Source organism: Copadichromis virginalis, linkage group LG9, assembly GCF_057382275.1.
Source record: "Copadichromis virginalis isolate Kocher_CV1m ecotype Utaka linkage group LG9, C_Virginalis_male_GT1.1, whole genome shotgun sequence".
Lineage (NCBI taxonomy): Eukaryota > Metazoa > Chordata > Actinopteri > Cichliformes > Cichlidae > Copadichromis > Copadichromis virginalis.
In genome coordinates, this window is record NC_140626.1 from 13,232,749 (window position 1) to 13,254,055 (window position 21,307).

Consider the following 21,307-nt stretch of genomic DNA (forward strand, 5'->3'; position numbering starts at 1 on the left):
ATGAACAATGATGTTTTAGTGTTATCCCTAGATGCTGTGCCATTAATCCAATCACTTCATTTACAAAGTGTGGACCATCATCACTATAAATAGTCTCCGGAATCCCGTGTTCTGGGATGATATTCTTATATATTGCTTTGGCAACCGAAATGGCATCTGCTTCCCTAGTTGATTGATAGATTGATTGACTGATTGATATACCTTTATTAGTCCCACAAGGGGAAATTTCATGTTAAGGCTGCCGACCTATTGCACGCAAGGGCAGAGCCATCTTACCCTCCAACCATACATACATTACACAAAAACATCACATGGGGAAGACAGGTCAGAGAGGTATAACAATGGAAAATGCACCACATGAGGAAAGATAAGGAGACACATCAAATTCAGCAGGAAGGACATGAAAAGTGGCAGGTTAGCCTTCTTAGACTGTGAGATTTCCATCAGTAATGGCTGTACATCTAAAAGCTGACGTGTACCGGGAACCTACACATACGGATCAGTATCCAAGGTTTGACTCATCATCCACTGGAGCACAAACTGGGTGTCATCAGGATGCTACAACACAGAGCGAACCCCATCCCCACTGACACAGCGGCCAGGGAGGCAGGTGAACAGCACATCAAGAAGGCCTTGAGTAAATGTGGTTATCCCAGCTGCACTTTTGTCAAAGCGGGAAAGGCACCTAAAGAAAGCTCCAGCTGATCCAGGAGAGAAGGACAACCGCTGCCCAAGCGAAAACCTGTAGTGATCCCATGTGTCTCAGGAGTATCGGAGCAGTTGAGACACATTTTTTCTAAACACCGGGTCTCTGTGGCTTATGAACCCCAAAACATGCTGCACCAAAAATTGGTCCACCCTAAGGATCGGGTCCCCCGACACAAACAGAGTAACATAGTGTACACTGTTAAGTGCCAGGAGGATTGCCAGGATTTATACATCGGGGAAACCAAACAACCTCTGGCTAAGAGGATGGCACAACACAGAAGAGCTACCTCGTCAGGCCAGGACTCTGCAGTCTATTCACACCTACAGGCCAGTGGACACTCTTTCAATGATGAGAATGTACACATCCTGGACAGGGAGGAATGCTGGTTTGAGGGCGGAGTCAAGGAGGCCATTTACGTGAAAAGGGAAAGACCATCTCTGAATTGAGGAGGAGCCTAAGATTATTAGACACCACCAGAAGGCAGCGGGTTCTGTAGCAGGAGTAACTGTGTTTAGAGTGTTTTAAATTGTGAAAGTATAGGCTAACTTTTAACATCTCTAAAACCTTCTCCTTCTCTTATCACAGCCCTCATAGATGTCTGAATAGTCTAAACTCACAAGTAACCACAATAGACCAGAAAAAGAAATCTTATTGATGCAAATCTTCTCTAACACCTTCACGTAGCAGGTATCAAACTGATGAGACACTTTTTCTCTTCCTGTTAACAAGAACTTGACATGGACTTGAATTTTCCATACTTACTGTTCGTTTTGTTGAGGATGTCCAAATTACTAAGGTAGACCAAACAGGAGAACCAATGGGACACAGCTTTGTTTCACAAACAAGTGGAGCTGGGTACAGGGGGATGGCATGAGCTTGCTTGGGGTCAAGGATTCTTCCAGGTCCAGGATAAAAGAAGTTCCATAAAAATTCTTATCCAGTCTAATTCATGCTCCTCAAAGTCTATCGATTTATTGGATTGTGAACATTAGAGTTCAGAGGGTTTCAGGGCTGCCTGGCATTTGTAGAGAACAAAATATTTCATCTATACTAATGAAATTTATTTTTTAATATTTGTCACATAGAGCATTGCACAGTGCTTACATGATACACAAGTACCCCCAAAATAGGTCCACTTGCAGGGTTGTTGTTGGTTATTGCTGTGTGTCTGTTCTGCTCCTGCTGTCCTCTATATATCACAATGAGTACCACCTCATAAAATATATGGCTCTTGAAGTACAGCCCTTAATGCCGACATTAAAGTACAGTAGTTTAGGCCTATTTAACACCATATACAGTTTACTTGAAACAATTTCATTTCATATATGAATGTTATTCATTTTAACGGTCAGAATGTGACAGGGGTTTAATAATAACAACTGTACTGCATTAAAAACGTCTCCTGCACTCGTTTGTGGTGTTCCCCGGTCATAGACCCACAAGATTCATCAAAGAGGGATTCCACAAAATTGCAGGTATCAGGATGAACAAAACTTAATTCATGATGTGGTGATATTTGAACTACTACTTAAATTTTACATTTATTTTCAGGGTTCCCAGGCGTGATTGGCTGTATAGATGGCACTCACATTCCAATCATGGCTCCTTCAGTAAATGAAGGAGACTATGTGAACAGGAAGTCTTTCCACAGCATTAATGTACAGGTACATAGTTCCCTGTAGCATTTCAAACTAACAAATTATTTCATTATAGTAATGGATGCTAATTTGTGTTCTCTGCACTGTGAAGATCATATGTGATGCTGCCAACATTATCACAAATGTGGAAGCCAAAAGTGGCCAGGCTCTGTGAGTGGTGGTGGTGGAGGACCCCCACCTGTTTTTCGGGCCTCCGCTTTTTTTCTAGTGGCTATAACGGGTCACATTTGAGCATACAGAGTAAGCAAATATGTACTTGAAATGTGCCCAGATAATTTCAATAAGTGCTTACAGAAAGAAAATTAATGTAGCCTCTAACTGCAATTGATTTACATCGGACAAACAGACCAAGCACTATGGCTCATAATACAATTTCACCTTACCTGTTTGGACTATATTTTTATATTTCATTTTTACTTGCTGCCAGGCACGTTTGGGGCCTGTTGGGTTGCACCTGCACTCACATCACGTCACAAAATAAAATGTATGAGATAAAAAATAAAATATAATAACGTGTTAAATGGGTGGGAATCCCTAAATTTACACTCACGCATTGACTCTGTCGGCTATGTTTTGCCATGCGTGCTCCCTTTCTTTTGCAGCTGAGGCTGTGTTACTTTTTTTCTGCAAAATTTGCATGTTATCGGCATATGCTGCCATCAGAATTTCGGCCTCAAGCGCTGTAAAATACATTGACCGCGCCTTCTTTCCCTCCGTCTCCATGGTGACTCGCTTAATCTGTGCTCCACTAATCAGGGCTTTATGTATCCTCGTGTGCGCGCTTAATTTGGGGTTAAAGGAACTCCGCGTTGATTGAACTACTTGTTATCAGCCTTTCTGAAACCGAATATTCCGAGTTAGACAGTTCGGGGTTACTCAACCCTGAGTATCGTTTTTCACTCTGAGTTTTCTAAACCGGCTTCCTGAAATAGGGCCCAGATCATAACTTCTTACCTGAAGTTCAGTTCCTAAGCCACTATGACCGGCGGCCGCCTCGGGTCTCTCCTCCTCTTGCCTCCCCTTTCCCTTATCCACCTGCTGGCCTCCACCACTTGCTGATGTTGCTAAATCTGTGGAAGCTATGCCATAGCTACCGCCAAACATTTCAATTATTTTTACACATTTAGCAGCGTCTGCCTGAAGGCCTTGTTTCTTGTTGGCCCTAATTTTTTCTGCACCTCCTTTCCAACACCTTTCATTATTTACACCCTTCCAAAAAAACAAAAAAAAAAATCGATCGGCCCATAAAAACAAAAAATCGCCAGCAGCCCACCGGGCAAATGCCCAATGGCCAGTCCAGCTATGGCTGCAGTCAAAGCAGGAAGGAAAGCACTGATCAAAGCTCATTCATCAAAGACCGCTGATCAATGGCCATTCAGAGAGTTGGGGAGTCGCTGCAATCACAGCATTTGATCAATGAGCTTTGATCAGTGGTCGTCGGGGAATGGTGGAGGTGGTGGGACTGGGGGGCTGAAGGATTTGAAATTGTGGGGTGGGGGAGTAACAGGTCTGTCCCTGTTTGTGGAAACCACAAGAGGAGCTGTTCAGGCTGTTGCTGGGTGTGAATTGTTGATGGAGTCTTTAAACTTGTAGTTGCTGTTTTCCAGACTGAAGCAGAGTCGTTAGCTGAAAACTGGTTTTAGAGGTTCATTCAGGACACCTTCTCAGGCTCTTACAGCCTTACCTGTATCATAACAAAGTGTATAAACCCCAATCCACCTTTAACATGGTCCTTCTCCCAAACCTTCAAATAGGACTTTCTGGCCCAGTCATAGTAAAGGGCTGCTTAGAATATTAGAGCCAATGTCACAAAGTTCCTCCTGAAGTATAAGTGAGTGAGAGAGTTTCCTCACTTTGCAGCACAACACGTCTCACAAGATTTCTACAAGCAACCAGAGTGAAATTTGTACTTTGTGTTGTCAGATGAACATATGAGACACTTTGACTCTTCAGTGCAGTGTGGAGCCTAACAAAGATCTGTTTTGTGTCCCAGCTGATCAGCAGGAGGAGAAGAGTCTGACGGAGCAGCAGTGGAACATTTTCAGCCATCTGGACTCAGCTGAGTCACTACAGAGGAAACAATGAGCTCAACACAGAAGGTGAGGAAAATATCACAGTTTCACCAAATAATCAGTCACGTCTAAAACTCTCATCCTCCCAACCTGTTATATGACTGTGTTGCATTTTATTATGTATTTTTAAATTGTGTTTACAAACATTAAGAAGTCACAAGCAATTGTTATTCGTTATTATTAGTAGTAGTATTAATTACATTTTCAATTCAGTGTTACTTATACAGCACCAAATCAAAACAACAGTCGCCTCAAGGTGCTTTTTATTGTAATGTGGATCCTACATTAATACATACAGAGAAAAACCCAACAATTATATGACCCTCTTTGAGCAAGCACTTTGGCGACAGTGGGAAGGAAAAACTCCCTTTTAACAGGAAGAAACCTCCAGCAGAATGAGGCTCACAGAGGGGTGGGGCCATCTGCAGAGAGTGGTTGGGATAAAAGACATGCTGTGGAAGTACATTATTATTATTATTGTTGTTGTTGTTTTTATTATTCTGATTACTATTAATAATAATATTATTATTATTATTGGTATTATTGTCGTTCGAACAGACTTAATATTGGTTCATCACTGCAAAAACACGTTCAAAGCACCACAACGGTAGCCCGGTATCAGGCAGTAAACACATTAAGTCTGTATATTTTCCCTTTTTTTTAGTTTTTTTTGCTCATACAAATTGAAATGCTATTAATATAGATTGAAAATGAATGACATTTAATCGCCTTTAATCAAAAATTTATCCAATGTTTTCTACAGTGAAACGTTTGAACAGTCATGAATTCTTTTTGATTCGTTGCACCGGTATAAAAATATCTAATAGGAAACAGCAACGTGAAATATAAAAAAAAGTATAGACCTGGTAAACATTTATTACTTTTCTGAGTGTGTTAGCATGCTAGTCTTAATGTTTGTGTACAGCAGGAGGGATGGGTATGATTTTAGTGTTTGAACAGTCATGAATAGGGATGGGTACCGGTGTCGTTCTGACATAAACGGTAGTAACCAGACCGAAAAGCAGCGCACATTTCGCTGCTTTATTTTGGTGCTTTTTTTTCCTGAGCTGTGATACACTTCTAGCCAATCATTTTACGTTTCCGAGGATAATAGGCGGGCCTAGGTACAGAGCTACAGATTAAAAATGTCCAAGGCGAAGCGGTCAAAGTCTGGCTGTACTTCACAGCAAAATATGCAAACTCAGCAGCAACAAGTGCTTTAAGCTGATACTGTGATACTGTCAAAGGAGGTAACACCTCGAATCTGATGAAACACCTGGCGACGCATAGCGTTTTTTTTTAAAAGCCCAGAAATGCGCCGTATTTGATAGCTTGCTGCGAGACCTCACACCGAGCACATCTACTGCGGGTGGGTTGCCTGTTATGCAACATCCCCCAAAAACATGAAGAGGAGAGTCCTGGCCCCTAGCCCTGCCAGTGTAGCAGAAATGATGAGGATGATGATGGCAGCAGTAGCCGTTCTTCTCTGCGTGAGTAGTTTAATGTTGTTCGTGTGTAATTTACGTTGAGTAGGCTAACCACGTTATTACATTAATGCATGTAAGGTGAACTAGCAAACATCATCATAGCTACATGCGGCTGTCTTCTTGTTTGATGGCAGATACTCCCTTCACCCTGGCCAAAAAGGCTAAAATGCCCAAAGAAAAAGTGGAAAACAGTTAAACATGAGAGGTTTTTGGACAAAGTTTGTGTTTTTTCCATTGTTTAAGCACTGCTTCCAGCCAAGAGTGATACCATATATGCCCCATAGCTGCAGAAAAGGCTAACATTGTTATCTTTTTACAAAAAACATGAGAGGTTTTTGGACCAATTTTGTGTTCTCCATTCTTTAAGCACCGGTTTGAGTACCGTTTGAGCACCGGCACCGTTTCAAAAGTACCGATTTGGCACCGGTATCGGATAAAACCTAAACGATACCCATCCCTAGTCATGAATTATTTTTAACAGCAGGTTGGATGTAATGTGTTAGAACTACCAGCAGGTGTGGATAAGAGACCTTTAAGGTGTTTGGTGCCACACTCCACCTTCAGGTTTAAAACTAGTGTTAATGGAGGGAGTTTGAAGGTTGAGTCTGTTCCACGACTGCATTTCACTCACTGCCTCTGTTTGTATCTCTGTCACTGCAGGACCAACATGGAGCGAGAAGTCAGCGCTCTCAGGAGGCCGACAAACCTCACAGAAGAAAGAGAGAGAAAACACACACCTGTGACGAGTGTGGAAAAGAGTTTGCTAGGAAGTTTACACTAAAACTTCATCAGGTCATCCACACTGGAGAGAGACCGTTCAGCTGTGACTTGTGTGGAAAGTCTTTTTCCTTGAAGGCTTCCCTAAAATCACACCAACTCATCCACAGTGGAGTTAAAGCGTACAGCTGTGATCAGTGTGGCAGAGCTTTTACTCAAAGTAGCCACTTAAAGAAGCATGTAGTTGCCCACTCTGGAATTAAGGCATACAGCTGTGAGATTTGTGGAAAAACCTTCAGCCAGAGAGGGTACCGAAATACACACCTACGCATTCACACCGGACATGATGTGTACTGCTGTGAACAGTGTGGCAGACAGTGTACAACCAACAGGCAGTTAAAACTACACATGTTTACCCACACTGAGGAACGACCTTATAAATGTGACCTGTGTGAGAAGACTTTTAAAGCTCCACATCACCTGAAACAACACCAAAAGATCCACACCAGAAAGAGACTCTCCAAGTGCAGTTACTGTGAGGTATGTATTTATATTTTTATCTGTGTTAACTGAAACAGTAAAATGTAATTGGACGTCTGCAGAGATGCTCTTTATTTCAGGCGACGTTCAGGATAAAAATGTTGAAGGACTGACTTACACTGTCTTTGTGTCTTTGTTTAGAAGCAGAGCGACACAGATGGATCCAGTTCTCAACCCTGTCATCACCGCGGTGGTGGGAAAGACTTTTGTTGTGACCTCTGTGGAAAAACTTTCAGTTGGCAAGTCTCCCTAAAAAGACATCAACGTAGACACACTGGAGACAAACTGAAATACTGCAAAGAATGTGGGAGTAGCTTCCCCACATCAACTGAGTTAAAACAACATGAACTGATTCACAGTGGGGTTAAAAAGCACCTCTGTGATCAGTGTGGGTCATCCTTCACCACTGCAAGTCACCTTAAAACACACAAACGAGTCCACACAGGAGAGAAACCATACAAGTGCAGACACTGTGAAAAAAGCTTCTCACGATCAGGTCATCGTAACAAGCATGAACGTACACACATGGAAGGAAACTACAGCTGTGACCAGTGTGACAAGAGCTTCAGGAATCTCAGTTCATACTCCAAACACAAACGATCCCACGTTACTAATAAACTGTTTCACTGTTACCAATGTGCCAAAACATTCACCTCATTGTCTGCTCTGTGCAAACATCAGCGTGATCACTCAGGACTGAAATCACTCCCATCACTGGATCACAGTGAATCTGAAGAGACAGAAAGTTCCTCTGGTTTCAGTGTCAGACTTAAAACCCTTGAGATCAGGCTCCACAGAGTTCAGATCGAATCTCCTATAAAGATCTGATTAAAATGTTCCACTGGACGGATGGATGTATAATCTCTTTTTCTGAAGGTTGCTCTCTTCCTGTTTCTGCCAGTGCTGTAAAGCTGCTGCTCAGTCTGATGGGCTGTTGTGTTGTTGTTAGTGATGCTGGATGAAGGGCTGGTGGACCAGGTGAGCTCAGGGTGAGGGTAGATCCCGTCTGAGCTGCAGGTCAGATCCTTTGTCCTACTTGTTGGAGATTAACTTTACGGACTGGAGCTGGAAAAATACATATTTCTAAAGAAGTCAGAAAGAGATTTTGTTGTCACAATTTTCCTTTTCTGTTCATTTCATGTTAACATGATTTAATTTATTGAAAAACATGTAAACACGGTGAATGGACGGCTGAGGACTGGGGCAAAGTCATATTCTCAGATGAAGCATCTTTCCGATTGTTTGGGAAAAAGTCTTTTGCGGAGAAGAAAAGGTGAGCGCTACCATCAGTCCTGTGTCATGCCAACAGTAAAGCATCCTGAGACCATTTATGTGTGGGGTTGCTTCTCATTCAATGGAGTCGGCTCACAATTTTGCCCCAAAACACAGCCATGAATAAAGAATTGTACCAAAACACCCTGCAACAGAGCTACAGATTGAAAATGCCCAAGGCAAAGCACTCAAAAGTCTGGCTGTACTTCACAGCAAAAGATGCAAACTCAGCAGTCTGCAACAAGTGCTTTAAGGTGATACTGTGCAAAGGAGGTAACACCTTGAATCTGATGAAGCACCTGGTGATGTATAGCGTTTTTGTAAAAGCTAGAAAATGCACCGTATTTGATAGCTTGCTGCAAGACCTCACACCGAGCACATCTACTGCAGATGTGGTGCCTGTTATCGGACCCGGAGTTAGCAATATCCCCCAAGAACCCGAAGAGTGGAGTCCTGGCCTCTAGCCCTGCCAGTGTAGCACCGGTTCCAACCAAAGGAGGTATGTTGTATCAACAGAAAAGGCTAACTTGGTTATCATTTTGCAGAAAAAGACTGCTAAAAATAAAAACACAAGAGGTTTTTCTACAAAGTTTGTGTTTTCCATTCTTTAACCTCCGGTTCGAGCACCGGCACGGTTTCAAAATTTCCAGTTTGACACCGGTATCGGATAAAACTTAAAGGATTCCCATCCCTATTTGTTACCATGTTTCCATTGTGTAGTGTAGTCGATAGGTTTGTTTTCTTTGTCAGAACAATGAGGCCACTGCAACTGTATGACATATATACCTGTATACACTTGACTTATACTGACATGTATACACTATACATACACTGGAGTGGTTAAATAATGGAATCACTGTGATAAGCATCTAACCTACATGTTTAAAATCACAAGACCCGCATATTTAGGTCAAATATTATCTACAATTATATTAATGAAGTTTTTGCAACCTGGGATTGTTTTTTTCTCGCCTCAGCTGCCAGAAGGCAAGAAAAACTGTATTTTCTTCCTGTTGATATAATTCTGTGTATTAAACTCTGTTCCAAGAATTTTAATCTTTTCCAGAGGATCTTTTTGAGTGCCTTGATTTTGCTGAATCTAAAACAACTGGTCCTCCACATTGTTGGCGGAATAAGTGCGACCTGTGGGAGGTACCTATTTCAATAGGGTGGAGCCGTAGGCACATTCAGTTCACAAGGGTTTCATGTTAAATCAAAATAGAATCAAACACGTAACAGTAGCACCTAAAACAATTTAAAAACTTGATTTTATTAAATACGGTGTCACAGTCCTGGATCGTATGACACAGCGCTCTGTGTTTTCTTTTGTTTATAGTTTGTCCTTTTGGCATTAGATCCTAGGTTCCTTAAATGTGAGTGAAGCAGAAAATAAATGAAACCAAAGACTAGCGGTCCTGTTGCTCTATTTTCACCTGTAAAGCAGGAGTTGGGTAGGCGGAGGTTTACCCTGGTGCAGGTGTGCCGCAGTGGTCAGTGAAAGAATCCGCGTGTTTCTCTGTGAATTTCCAATAACGTGGTAGCGCACACGGTGCTTGCTTGGAAGTTTAGGGGTTTTTTCGCTGTAAAAAGAAGTTTTCTTCCCACGGTCAACGGACACAAATGTTTTTGTCACTTTTTATGGAATCAAACTCAAAGTAAGGTCAGTACTTCCACGCTTTAAACGCTGCACGCTCATACTCTCTCAGCACTCGATATATGATCCACTGTTGATCTGCAGCCTGTTGTTGTCACAAACGTCGCACTTGCTTACGTCACTGTTATGAGACATTCTCGCAAAAAAAAAAATCATGGTTTTAGTAACGCAGTGTTCCTACGGGAAAGTAACGGAAATCTAATTACCGTTTTTGCAATAGTAATCCCTTACTTTACTCGTTACTTGAAAAAAGTAATCGGATTACGCGTTACTGCCTATCTCTAATTGTAAGTGGGAGACAGGATGAAAACAGGACATCCCCTACACTGAACAACTGACCGCAGCAGGAATATTCCTCCCACATGGCTTCATATGTGTTGTTCAGTTACCTGTTTACAAGTTGGCGACACCCCTTAAGAAATATCAGCAAACAGTGGCCTTGTCCACCACACGTTTCTTCACAGGAACAAAACAAACAAACCTCCATCAAATTAACAAAATGTAAGTGGATCACTTTCAGTGACCTACCGCTCCAGTAGATAGTTTGCTGAGATTGATGAGATTTTGTTATCACAACTCCTTTCTGTTTATTTCATGTAAACATGATTTATTTAACAGAAATCCTGTAATTCTAGAATCTTATGGAACGCCAGGACTGCCATAACGAATTAATTAAATACACCCTTAAATAATTAATTAAATGTGGCAATAATTAATTACATAAATATTTATGACACATGTAATTTAATTATTGACACTGTTCTGTTATTACTAAAAGTTGTAAAATGTATCACTTAAATATCATTCTCAATCAGTTGTTATTCGTTATGTGTTTACACCATCCTCTCTGGTTGCTCCAAGTAATGCACTTTAGAAACGCCTTTATTTTGGAAAAAAAAAAAACTTTATTGAACAGGAAGTCCCCTCAGTCAAGCAAAGCAAGTGAGCAATAGGCTGTATCCCAATTCGGGGTCTGCAGCCTTAAAGTACGCAGCCTCAACGATCCTCAAGGGCCGCGTACTCAAAGACCGCTAAGGCCGAAAGTGTGAGGCTTGTGAAATGGGACAGTCTAGCCTCCGTTGCGCTGATACTGTTGTTTGTCAATAAAGTTAAAAAAAAAAACCCTCCGTTGCGCTGCCCAGGTTGCCTAGCAACCATGATACTAACCACTGGAATCGTGTCCTACAGCTTTGTTTGACAGAAATGAAGTAGAAAATCTTTTGTTCATTTGTTTGTTTGTTTCTACATGAGCTTTGATCATTCTCTGTAAGATTAAGCTCAGCTATTGAACGGCGTATATTTTAAAGTAAAGACTTTAAAACCAAGTTAGTACAAACGTCACTAATGTCACATAACTTTGCCGACATGTGGCCAACAGTAATGTTTAATTTTCTTTGTTATTAAACATTTGCACATAAATAAGTGACATAATATTCAGTACTTAAAGTGTACTCTTTGGCCGCCCCTCATCCGCCGTTTTTTTCTGCAAATTTATCCACACCCATCGCCGCGCTATGCATTCTGGGATATGTTGGGCCACGAAGTCTACACTGCCACAGCCTTAAAATTCAGGGAAATGAAGGACGCATTTCAGGGCCGCATTTCGAGCAGCCTTTGAATTGGGACAGCCTTCGGCGCGCTGCTGTGACGTAATTGGCCTTGAAATGCGGCCTTTAAGGCTGCAGATCCTGAATTGGGATACAGCCATAGTGATAGTAAAGTCGATTCCTTTTACTGAATCGAGTTTTAATGAGTCACTCACCAAAGTGAATCGGTTTCTTTGAGTCGTTTGATTCACCGAGTCAGTTGACCATAGAGTGGAAAAATTTACATTTTCACTCAAACACTTAATTTGTGTCTCTTTTCATGTATATCCTACCGCTAAGATGCGTGATTCTAAAAGAAAACAACTATTTTATGGAGCAAAAAATTTTCTAAAGGGAATATTTATTTTGTTTATCTTAATTTTATTAGTATTTTCCTTATATATATATATATATATATATATATATATATATATATATATATATATATATATATAAGGACTGCACTCACCTACCCCTCACTCTTTCTTCACTCCCACATGGGGTGGCAGCTGAGGTGAGTTTCTCTTTGAGTCTCCTGAGTTCATGTATCATTTTGAGTTATTTAAATCGTACTTTAAGTTCTTTTTAGAGAGAGCAGTCCATGTGTGTCTTTCTTTCCTTTACCCGTTATACAATAAAACCACAAAACCTGCAAATGATTGATGACTGCTTATTCTCATTCTAATCGGATGAGCCCATAATGATGACTACTGAAAACCTGAACCTCCCTTCCTCCAAAACGGTTGTTTACCAAAAGTATCACAGTATCATAGGTACTCGTGTATCTCGTACCTGTTTCTCTTTAGGTTTGCTATTTTTAAAATTCTACATTTATTAAGTTCTGCAGGCTTGTTTGCACAACAAGGCTAAATAATTATATAAACTTTTCTCAATCTAAATAGTGGACTTTGGTAGAATTAAAAAATAAGTGTAGTGCAGGTCTATGATGATTTTTAGTGCTACTATCATCTAGTTCTGATTCTGGTTCTGTCTTGGTTAAGTCCTAAGTAGTCCTGATTGTGAACTGCTGTAGTCCTGTTTTCATTCTGAGTCTGGTTGAATTGGGGTTTAGTCCTCGTGTCTTGATGCAGTCCTGATTTTGTTCTGCCTTGCTGCTTAATTAAAAAACTAGTTTAAGGTGTCCTGTCTTTCAGTCATTTCTAAAGCCCCCCCCCCCCCCCCCCCCCCGGATTAGGGCTAAACCCTGGGTGTATGTAAAGTTTGCCTCCGCCTCTGCTGAGAGATTTGGAGCCAGCGAGGAATAGAGGAGGTTCTGTTGTGTGGGAGTATTTTGAGTTGCTTTTGGTCAATTGGGTGGGTTTTCCAGCTTTGTGTTCTTGTTGTTTGCTTTTGTTTTGTGCGTGTTTATTTTATCTGAAAATGGGAAAAACTTAAAATGTCAAAACTGCTTTTCATAATATAAATATCATGAAATAACTTTAGAAAAACTTCCATTTGAATCTTTACGTTTAATGTTATAAAAACATAAATTTGATTTTTGAATAATCTTAACATGTTAGTCTGCCAAATGTGCAGCAATTTAATTTATTTATTCTCTTTAGCTGATATTTTGAAATATATAAAGGAAATTATGATGAATCAAGCATTTTTGTTCTTTTAGTTCCAAAGTGGGAGTTTTCTCACTGTAAAGACTCGAGTTCAGTGTTGACTGTGTGCTCTGTGTTCTTGAAGTCCTGAATGCGCTGGGTTGTTCAGTTTTCCAGCAAAACAAAATTTGTGTTCAAGCATTATTTCCTCATTTCCATCGAGCTCCTCCTCACCTGCTGTGCATCTGTGTTCAGCAGCCTTTCCTCTGTGTTTCTCAGGTTTTGTATTTTAAATAGTACTAGTATTTTAAAAGGTAATAAATCTTTCATCAGTTTCATAAACTTCAACCCTGTATTTGTGTTATTGTTTTTGAAACTCACCTGTAATGTTTTCTGTCATCACTGTCAGTGCTGTATGTTTAATATCATTGTGGCTTCTGTGAATCTGTTTTACTGTTTCTAAACTTTTATGTTGTCTATTTGCAGCCTTTGGTTAGAGAAGTGCTTTTAGCTGCTTATCGGAGGAGAATGTACTTCCTGATAATCAGCCCTAGAGGCTGAAGACAGTAATGCATATATCATGTTTTAGATTTTTCGTTTCTGTTTATGTATAACAGTAAAATGTTTAGGAAGTTGTGGGGATAAAAGCAAACACTTCAGTCAACCCAAACTTGGACCCTGAAATGTGTGAAGATCTAAATATTTGTCAAAGTCAGATTTATAATATTTGATGTATAACTGTGTTTTATAGGGAAAAACAAGGTTGAGTCTGGAGAGAAATAACAGAGTAACAGAGATTAATGAAATATTACAGACATAAACAATCCAATTTTTAAAATCAGCCACTCCTGTTAAAGATATTATTAGAATATGTTTACAAATCTCTAAATGACATTTACCCAGCAATAACACAACTTGGAAACTCCCATTGTAAATTAGTGCTATATTTAAAAGGAAATACATACATGAATTAATAAATAAAATACAATTTCATAACATTAATATAACCACTAAGAAAACCTAAAATCACCAAAACAACTTCGCCAGTAAAATAAAATACTCTGAAATTGATCAAAAACTGAACTGATGACTTCCTACTTAGAGATCTCTTCAGTTCAGTGATGGTGGATTATAACCTCCATTCAAATCATTCAAAAAAGAGAAAAGAAGAAACTGTAGAGCATGTTATATTACACTGTGAGAAGGTAACTGATCCAAAACCTCAGTAACATAAAAATGAAACTGGATCTTATTGATTTACTGCAAAATGACTCAAGAAGTGAAAGTGATCAGGCCTTATTCCAGTTTTTAAAAGAGTAAAATGGGAGGATTTGAGGGTCGACGTTCCAGTTCACACTCCACACCAGTTGGTGGCGGTAATTCATCATTTTGTTGTTTGACAACCGCCAAAAAACGATGTAAAGAAGAAGAAGGAGGGGGCGGAGCAAAGTGAGGACGCTCCACGAGAGGAGGCGTTTGCACAGAGAGCTGCTTTTTCATTCAAAGAGAATAAAGTAGCACCAACGCTTGGATCGATATCTGCATCGATCTGCCCACCCTTGTCTCCTGGATCGTAGCTGAGATCAGCGTGAACCACGTGGGTCTCTGCTCCCTGATCTGTTTCCTGTGTTTGGAAAGAGTTCCAGCTTCATCGCGGAGTTTCTCTCGGTTTGTGGGCTCATCTAAAGGTAAGCACCGAGCTAACTTTACTGTGAGTTCAGTTCATGTTGAGTTTAGCTCCTGAATGAGGTCTTCTGCTGCTCTCCTCGGTGTCTGTTCACAGTTTATTGTGAACACGTTGAGAGAAGAGTGAGAGAGTGTTTGGAGAAAAACACCAACTAATCATTAGCTCAGCATGCTGGGAGAAGTTGGAGCAGAAAAGTCTTTTCATTGTCCCTGCAGCTGTTTTTCTGCCTGCACCAAACCTCTACAGCCTCATTTCTATTTGAATTGATAACAGGAAATGGATGAGAGCGATCTGCTGCAGTATCAGGGTCACAATAAACTTTATTGTCCAGCTGCTGTGGATGAACACATGAGAGGAAGTGAACTCCTACAAAGTCTCATTTTAATGAGTCTGGCTGCTGTAAAGTGATGCACAGGAAGATGTTAACAAAAACTAATGAAACAGAGATGAAAGTAAACAGTGTTCATATTTGAAAGCACAGAGAATAAAATATATTGTGGTGGTTAATGTGCAGCTCTTCGTGATTTGGTGAAGTCGTGTTTTTAATCATGTTGTGGATTGAATGTTGGGTTTTATTTTATCTACAGAAGTTTGTCCCACCTGTGATCGTTCAGATTGATTTGTTGGGTTGACTTGAATCATGTGAAGGTTTAAAGCTGCACTTCCCCCAAAAAGAATAAAGTATAATCGTGAAGAATGTAAAAATGTCTTCCTGTGTCAAACACAGCTGCAGTCAAAGCAGGAAGGAAAGCACTGAAACCACTGATCAAAGCTCATTAATCAAAGACCGCTGATCAATGGCCATGAGTACCATTCAGAGAGAGTTGGGGAGTCGCTGCAAGTGATCAGAGGTTGTTGATCAATGATCATGAGGATTTGCATATTAATGCTCAATAACTGACCTCCCAGCCCATTGTTCCTTCAGTGGTTCTAGTTTCAGTCATTATGTAAATGCACTGTTGAAGATTGGGGAAAGCTGCAGTCAGCTGAAACTGAAGAAGTCACTTGGATGAGTGACGAAACGTTTCTCCCACAAAAAGCTACGTCCAGATGAACAGAATCAAAGTTTGGGGAATGGTGGAGTTTGGAGAGCGGCACCATGGGGGCTGGAGAGACTTGTGAAGTGGTGATCAGGTGTGGGTCTCTGTTATTATGAATGGTTGGGGTGGGGGGTGGGACTGGGGGGCTGAAGGAGTTGAAAGTGTGGGGTGGGGGAGTAACAGGTCTGTCCCTGTTTGTGGAAACCACAGGAGGAGCTGTTCAGGCTGTTGCTGGGTGTGAATTGTTGATGGAGTCTTTAAACTTGTAGTTGCTGTTTTCCAGACTGAAGCAGAGTCGTTAGCTGAAAACTGGTTTTAGAGGTTTATTCAGGACACCTTCTCAGGCTCTTACAGCCTTACCTGTATCATAACAAAGTGTATAAACCCCAATCCACCTTTAACATGGTCCTTCTCCCAAACCTTCAAATAGGACTTTCTGGCCCTGTCATAGTAAAGGGCTGCTTAGAATATTAGAGCCAATGTCACAAAGTTCCTCCTGAAGTATAAGTGAGTGAGAGAGTTTCCTCACTTTGCAGCACAACACGTCTCACAAGATTTCTACAAGCAATCAGAGTGAAATTTGTACTTTGTGTTGTCAGATGAACATATGAGACACTTTGACTCTTCAGTGCAGTGTGGAGCCTAACAAAGATCTGTTTTGTGTCCCAGCTGATCAGCAGGAGGAGAAGAGTCTGACGGAGCAGCAGAGGAACATTTTCAGCCATCTGGACTCAGCTGAGTCACTACAGAGGAAACAATGAGCTCAACACAGGAGGTGAGGAAAATATCACAGTTTCACCAAATAATCAGTCACGTCTAAAACTCTCATCCTCCCAACCTGTTATATGACTGTGTTGCATTTTATTATGTATTTTTAAATGGTGTTTACAAACATTAAGAAGTCACAAGCAATTGTTATTCTTTATTATTATTAGTAGTAGTATTAATTACATTTTCAATTCAATTCAGTGTTACTTATACAGCACCAAATCAAAACAACAGTCACCTCAAGGTGCTTTTTATTGTAATGTGGATCCTACAATAATACATACAGAGAAAACCCATCAATCATATGACCCTCTTTGAGTAAGCACGTTGGTGACAGTGGGAAGGAAAAACTCCCTTTTTACAGGACGAAACCTCCAGCAGAATGAGGCTCACAGAGAGGCGGGGCCATCTGCAGAGAGCGGTTGGGGCGAAAAAAGGAAGACAGGAAAAAATACATGCTGGGGAATTTTATTATTACTACTAATAATATTATTGCTATCATTGCTGTATAAATAGACTTAATATTGGTTCATCACTGCAAAAAACTCATTCAAAGTACCACAATGGTAGCCCAATATCAGGCAGTAAACACATTAAGTGTGTATGTTTTTTTTTGCTCATGAAAAACGAAATGCCATAATATAGATTGAAAATGAAGGTCATTTAATTGCCATTAATGAAAAATGAATCCAATGTTTTCTACAGTGAAACGTTTGAACAGTCATTAATTCTTTTTAACAGCAGGTTGGATGTAATGTGCTAGAACTACCAGTAGGTGGGGATAAGAGACCTTTAAGGTGTTTGGTGCCACACTCCACCTTCAGGTTTAAAACTAGTGTTAATGGAGGGAGTTTGAAGGTTGAGTTTGTTCCACGACTGCATTTCACTCACTGCCTCTGTTTGTATCTCTGTCACTGCAGGACCAACATGGAGCGAGAAGTCAGCGCTCTCAGGAGGCCGACAAACCTCACAGAAGAAAGAGGGACAAAACATACAGCTGTGACGAGTGTGGGAAGGAGTTTACTGAGAAGGGTAATCTAAAACAGCATCAGGTCATCCACACTGGAGAGAGACCGTTCAGCTGTGACTTGTGTGGAAAGTCTTTTTCCTTGAAGGGTTACCTAAAAACACACCAACTCATCCACAGTGGAGTTAAAGCGTACAGCTGTGATCAGTGTGGCAGAGCTTTTACTCACAGTAGCAGCTTACAGAGTCATCTAGTTACCCACTCTGGAATTAAGGCATACAGCTGTGACATCTGTGGCAAAACTTTCAGCCATATACGGAATCGAAATAGACACCTACGCATTCACACCGGACATGATGTGTACTGCTGTGAACAGTGTGGCAAACAGTTTATAACAGACGCACAGTTACAACAACACATGTTTTCCCACACTGAGGAGAGACCTTATAAATGTGACCTGTGTGAGAAGACTTTTCAATCTCCACATTCCCTAAGACGACACCAACAGATCCACACCAGAAAGAGACTCTACAAGTGCAGTTACTGTGAGGTATGTATTTATATTTTTATCTGTGTTAACTGAAACAGTAAAATGTAATTGGACGTCTGCAGAGATGCTCTTTCCTTCAGGCGACGTTCAGGAAAAAAATGTTGAAGGACTGACTTACACTGTCTTTGTGTCTTTGTTTAGAAGCAGAACGACACAGATGGATCCAGTTCTCAACCCTGTCATCACTGTGGTGGTGGGAAAGACTTTCATTGTGACTTTTGTGGAAAAACTTTCAGTTGGCAAGCTGACCTAAAAATACATCAACGTAGACACACTGGAGACAAACTGAAATACTGCAAAGAATGTGGGAGAAGCTTCCCCACATCAAGTTACTTAAAACAACATGAACTGATTCACAGCGGGGTTAAAAAGCACCTCTGTGATCAGTGTGGGTCATCTTTCATCACCGCAGTCACCCTTAAAAGACACAAACGAGTCCACACAGGAGAGAAACCATACAAGTGCAGACACTGTGAAAAAAGCTTCTCACATCCCGGTAGTCGTATCTATCATGAACATGCACACATGGAAGGAAACTACAGCTGTGACCAGTGTGACAAGAGCTTCAGGAATCTCAGTTCATACTCCAAACACAAACGATCCCACGTTACTAATAAACTGTTTCACTGTTACCAATGTGCCCAAACATTCACCTCATTGTCTGCTCTGTGCAAACATCAGCGTGATCACTCAGGGCTGAAATCACTCCCATCACTGGATCACAGTGAACCTGAAGAGACAGAAAGTTCCTGTGGTTTCAGTGTCAGACTTAAAACCCTTGAGATCAGGCTCCACAGAGTTCAGATCGAATCTCCTGTAAAGATCTGATGAAAATGTTCCACTGGATGGATGGATGGATAATCTCTTTTTCTGAAGGTTGCTCTCTTCCTGTTTCTGCCAGTGCTGACTGCACAGATGTAATATAGATCCATGTCACTGTTTGGAAGTATCAGAGAACTGCTGATGCTGTAAAGCTGCTGCTCAGTCTATTGGGCTGTTGTGTTGTTGTTGGTGATGCTGGATGAAGGACTGGTGGACCAGGTGGGCTCAGGTTGAGGGTAGATCCCGTCTGAGCTGCAGGTGATCCTTTGTCCTACTCTTTGGAGATTAACTTTACGGACTGGTGCTGAAAAAAAAAAACCCCTAAGAATTAAAAAAAACCAAAAGAAAAATATATTTCTAAAGAAGTCCGAAAGAGATTTTCATGTCACAATTTTCCTTTTCTGAAAATTGAATCTGAATCTCAGACCACAGTAAAATATAGCATTTGTGTTAGTGTTTTGACAAAGCATTTCTAAATACAGATAATGATTAATGATGTAACATGTCATGTAATCTTTACGTATTTGAAGTGTTATAAAAATGACTCTGGATCAGTCCTGGTGTCACAGACAGGCCTCAGAAAGTCCCTTTGGCTCTCAGGTGAATTCCTCTGACACACTTTAACAACTATGAGTCAAAGGTCAGAGGTCATATGATTTGGGAATGACAATGCTGAATAACCACATCACTGATTAGGTATTGTAGTAACAACTCAGACTATTATAATTATTTAGTTAATAATACGGGTTCAAGATGTTTGTGGTTCAATTTCTTGCGTAGGCTGTAAACGTGGCAGCTTTAGTCTTTCCTCTCTTTTTAAAAAGAGTTTTGTTACCGTCCACATTCAGGATGATGAACATTTCACTGATGGTGCTGGTGTGGCACTGATATCTCCCCTCATCCTGAATGTTCACCTCTGTCAGCTGGAGTGAGGCGTTTCCTCTGGAGACCTGATCCTTGGAAAGTGAAGTCCTACTTCTGACGTAATATATGATCGAGCAGTTATATAAACATGAATCTATCCACCGAGCTCCTCCTCGTCTGCTGTGCATCCGTGTTCAGCAGCCTTTCATCTGTATCTCAGGTTTTGCTTCTGGGGTTCGACATGTTTCGGTTGTCTTATTTTACGTATATAATTAAGATGTTGTGAATAAGTATTTCAGTTGTATCCCGTAGTTGTTTGCTTGACATCGAGCTTTATCCAAGGAAAAGATTTAGCCATCCTTATATTTTTCTCGTTTTATTTTATTGTATTTTGCACAACTCTGTTGCTTGTGAAGCTCGCACACAAGAATTTCACTCGCATGTAATGTACCAGTGTACCTGCACATGTGATGTGACAATAAAAGTGATTTGATTTGAGAAACAAAAACACTGTCTGTCTTTCCTCCAAAATCACACTTGGATTACAGTTGGACTGATTTACCAGGTGGTGATACAAAAAATAAAAAGTCTAAGCTATTTAAATCTATAGAACATAATCAACAACAGAGACCAGACCTGAAAGTGTGAAACATACTGTATTTGGCAAAAATATATATATACACACAACAAAATATAATAAAAATAATTATAAACAAAAATATTTTTTGAATAAGTGTTTTCATTAGGTGTTAGATAATAAACTCAAAGAGCTGCACTGTACCATAACAGCCAAGGAGCAACAAAGTCAGTGTCCACGTCTACCTCACATTAAACAGACATATTTCATAAGAAATAACTGAAATGTGAAACTGTAGAAAGCTGACTAAAATATTTAAATTCTCTTGAAAACACCATGAATGGTTTTCATGGGTACCCCCTTTAATGAGCTGATGGGGGCACCCAGTGTATTTGTAACTGAAGCAGAGTCTCTCCGAGTGAACGTCCAGATGTGATCAATGGTGAGTCAGGATGTGATTCCTTCAAGAGTATACAGTTGTGGTGAGAATTACATAAATATTGGAAATTGGAAAAGTTGTTGCTTAAGTTTTATAATAGCAATTTGCATACACTCCAGAATGTTATGAAGAGTGATCAGATGAATTGCATCGTCCTTCTTTGCCATGAAAATGAACTTAATCCCAAAAAAAAACCCCTTACCACTGCACTTTATTGCTGTCATTAAAGGACCTGCTGAGACCATTTCAGTAATCGTCTTCTTAACTCAGGTGAGAATGTTGATGAGCACAAGGCTGGAGATTATCATGTCAGGCTGATTGGGTTAGAATGGCAGACCTGACATGTTAAAT

At 40.5% G+C, this 21,307-nt stretch overlaps 2 protein-coding genes across 2 annotated transcripts in view; one reads left to right on the top strand and one right to left on the bottom strand.

Moving 5' to 3' along the window:
- Window positions 1–19,254, top strand: part of LOC146701529 (uncharacterized) — a 43,790-nt gene extending 24,536 nt beyond the window's left edge. The window contains exons 2-5 of the mRNA XM_085467869.1: window positions 4,361–4,466; window positions 6,587–7,183; window positions 17,658–18,254; window positions 18,396–19,254. Of these exons, the coding sequence (XP_085323995.1) occupies window positions 4,449–4,466; window positions 6,587–7,183; window positions 17,658–18,254; window positions 18,396–19,082 (1,899 nt within the window). The 5' untranslated portion in view covers window positions 4,361–4,448 and the 3' untranslated portion in view covers window positions 19,083–19,254. The remainder of the gene's footprint in view (window positions 1–4,360; window positions 4,467–6,586; window positions 7,184–17,657; window positions 18,255–18,395) is intronic.
- Window positions 19,181–20,128, bottom strand: LOC146701532 (programmed cell death 1 ligand 1-like; the record flags this gene model as incomplete). The annotated part of the gene is given in 2 exon segments (XM_085468880.1): window positions 19,181–19,380; window positions 19,912–20,128. Coding segments are annotated over 2 exon segments (417 nt in total), but the record flags the coding sequence as incomplete, so codon positions are not given.
- Window positions 20,129–21,307: the final 1,179 nt, after the last annotated feature.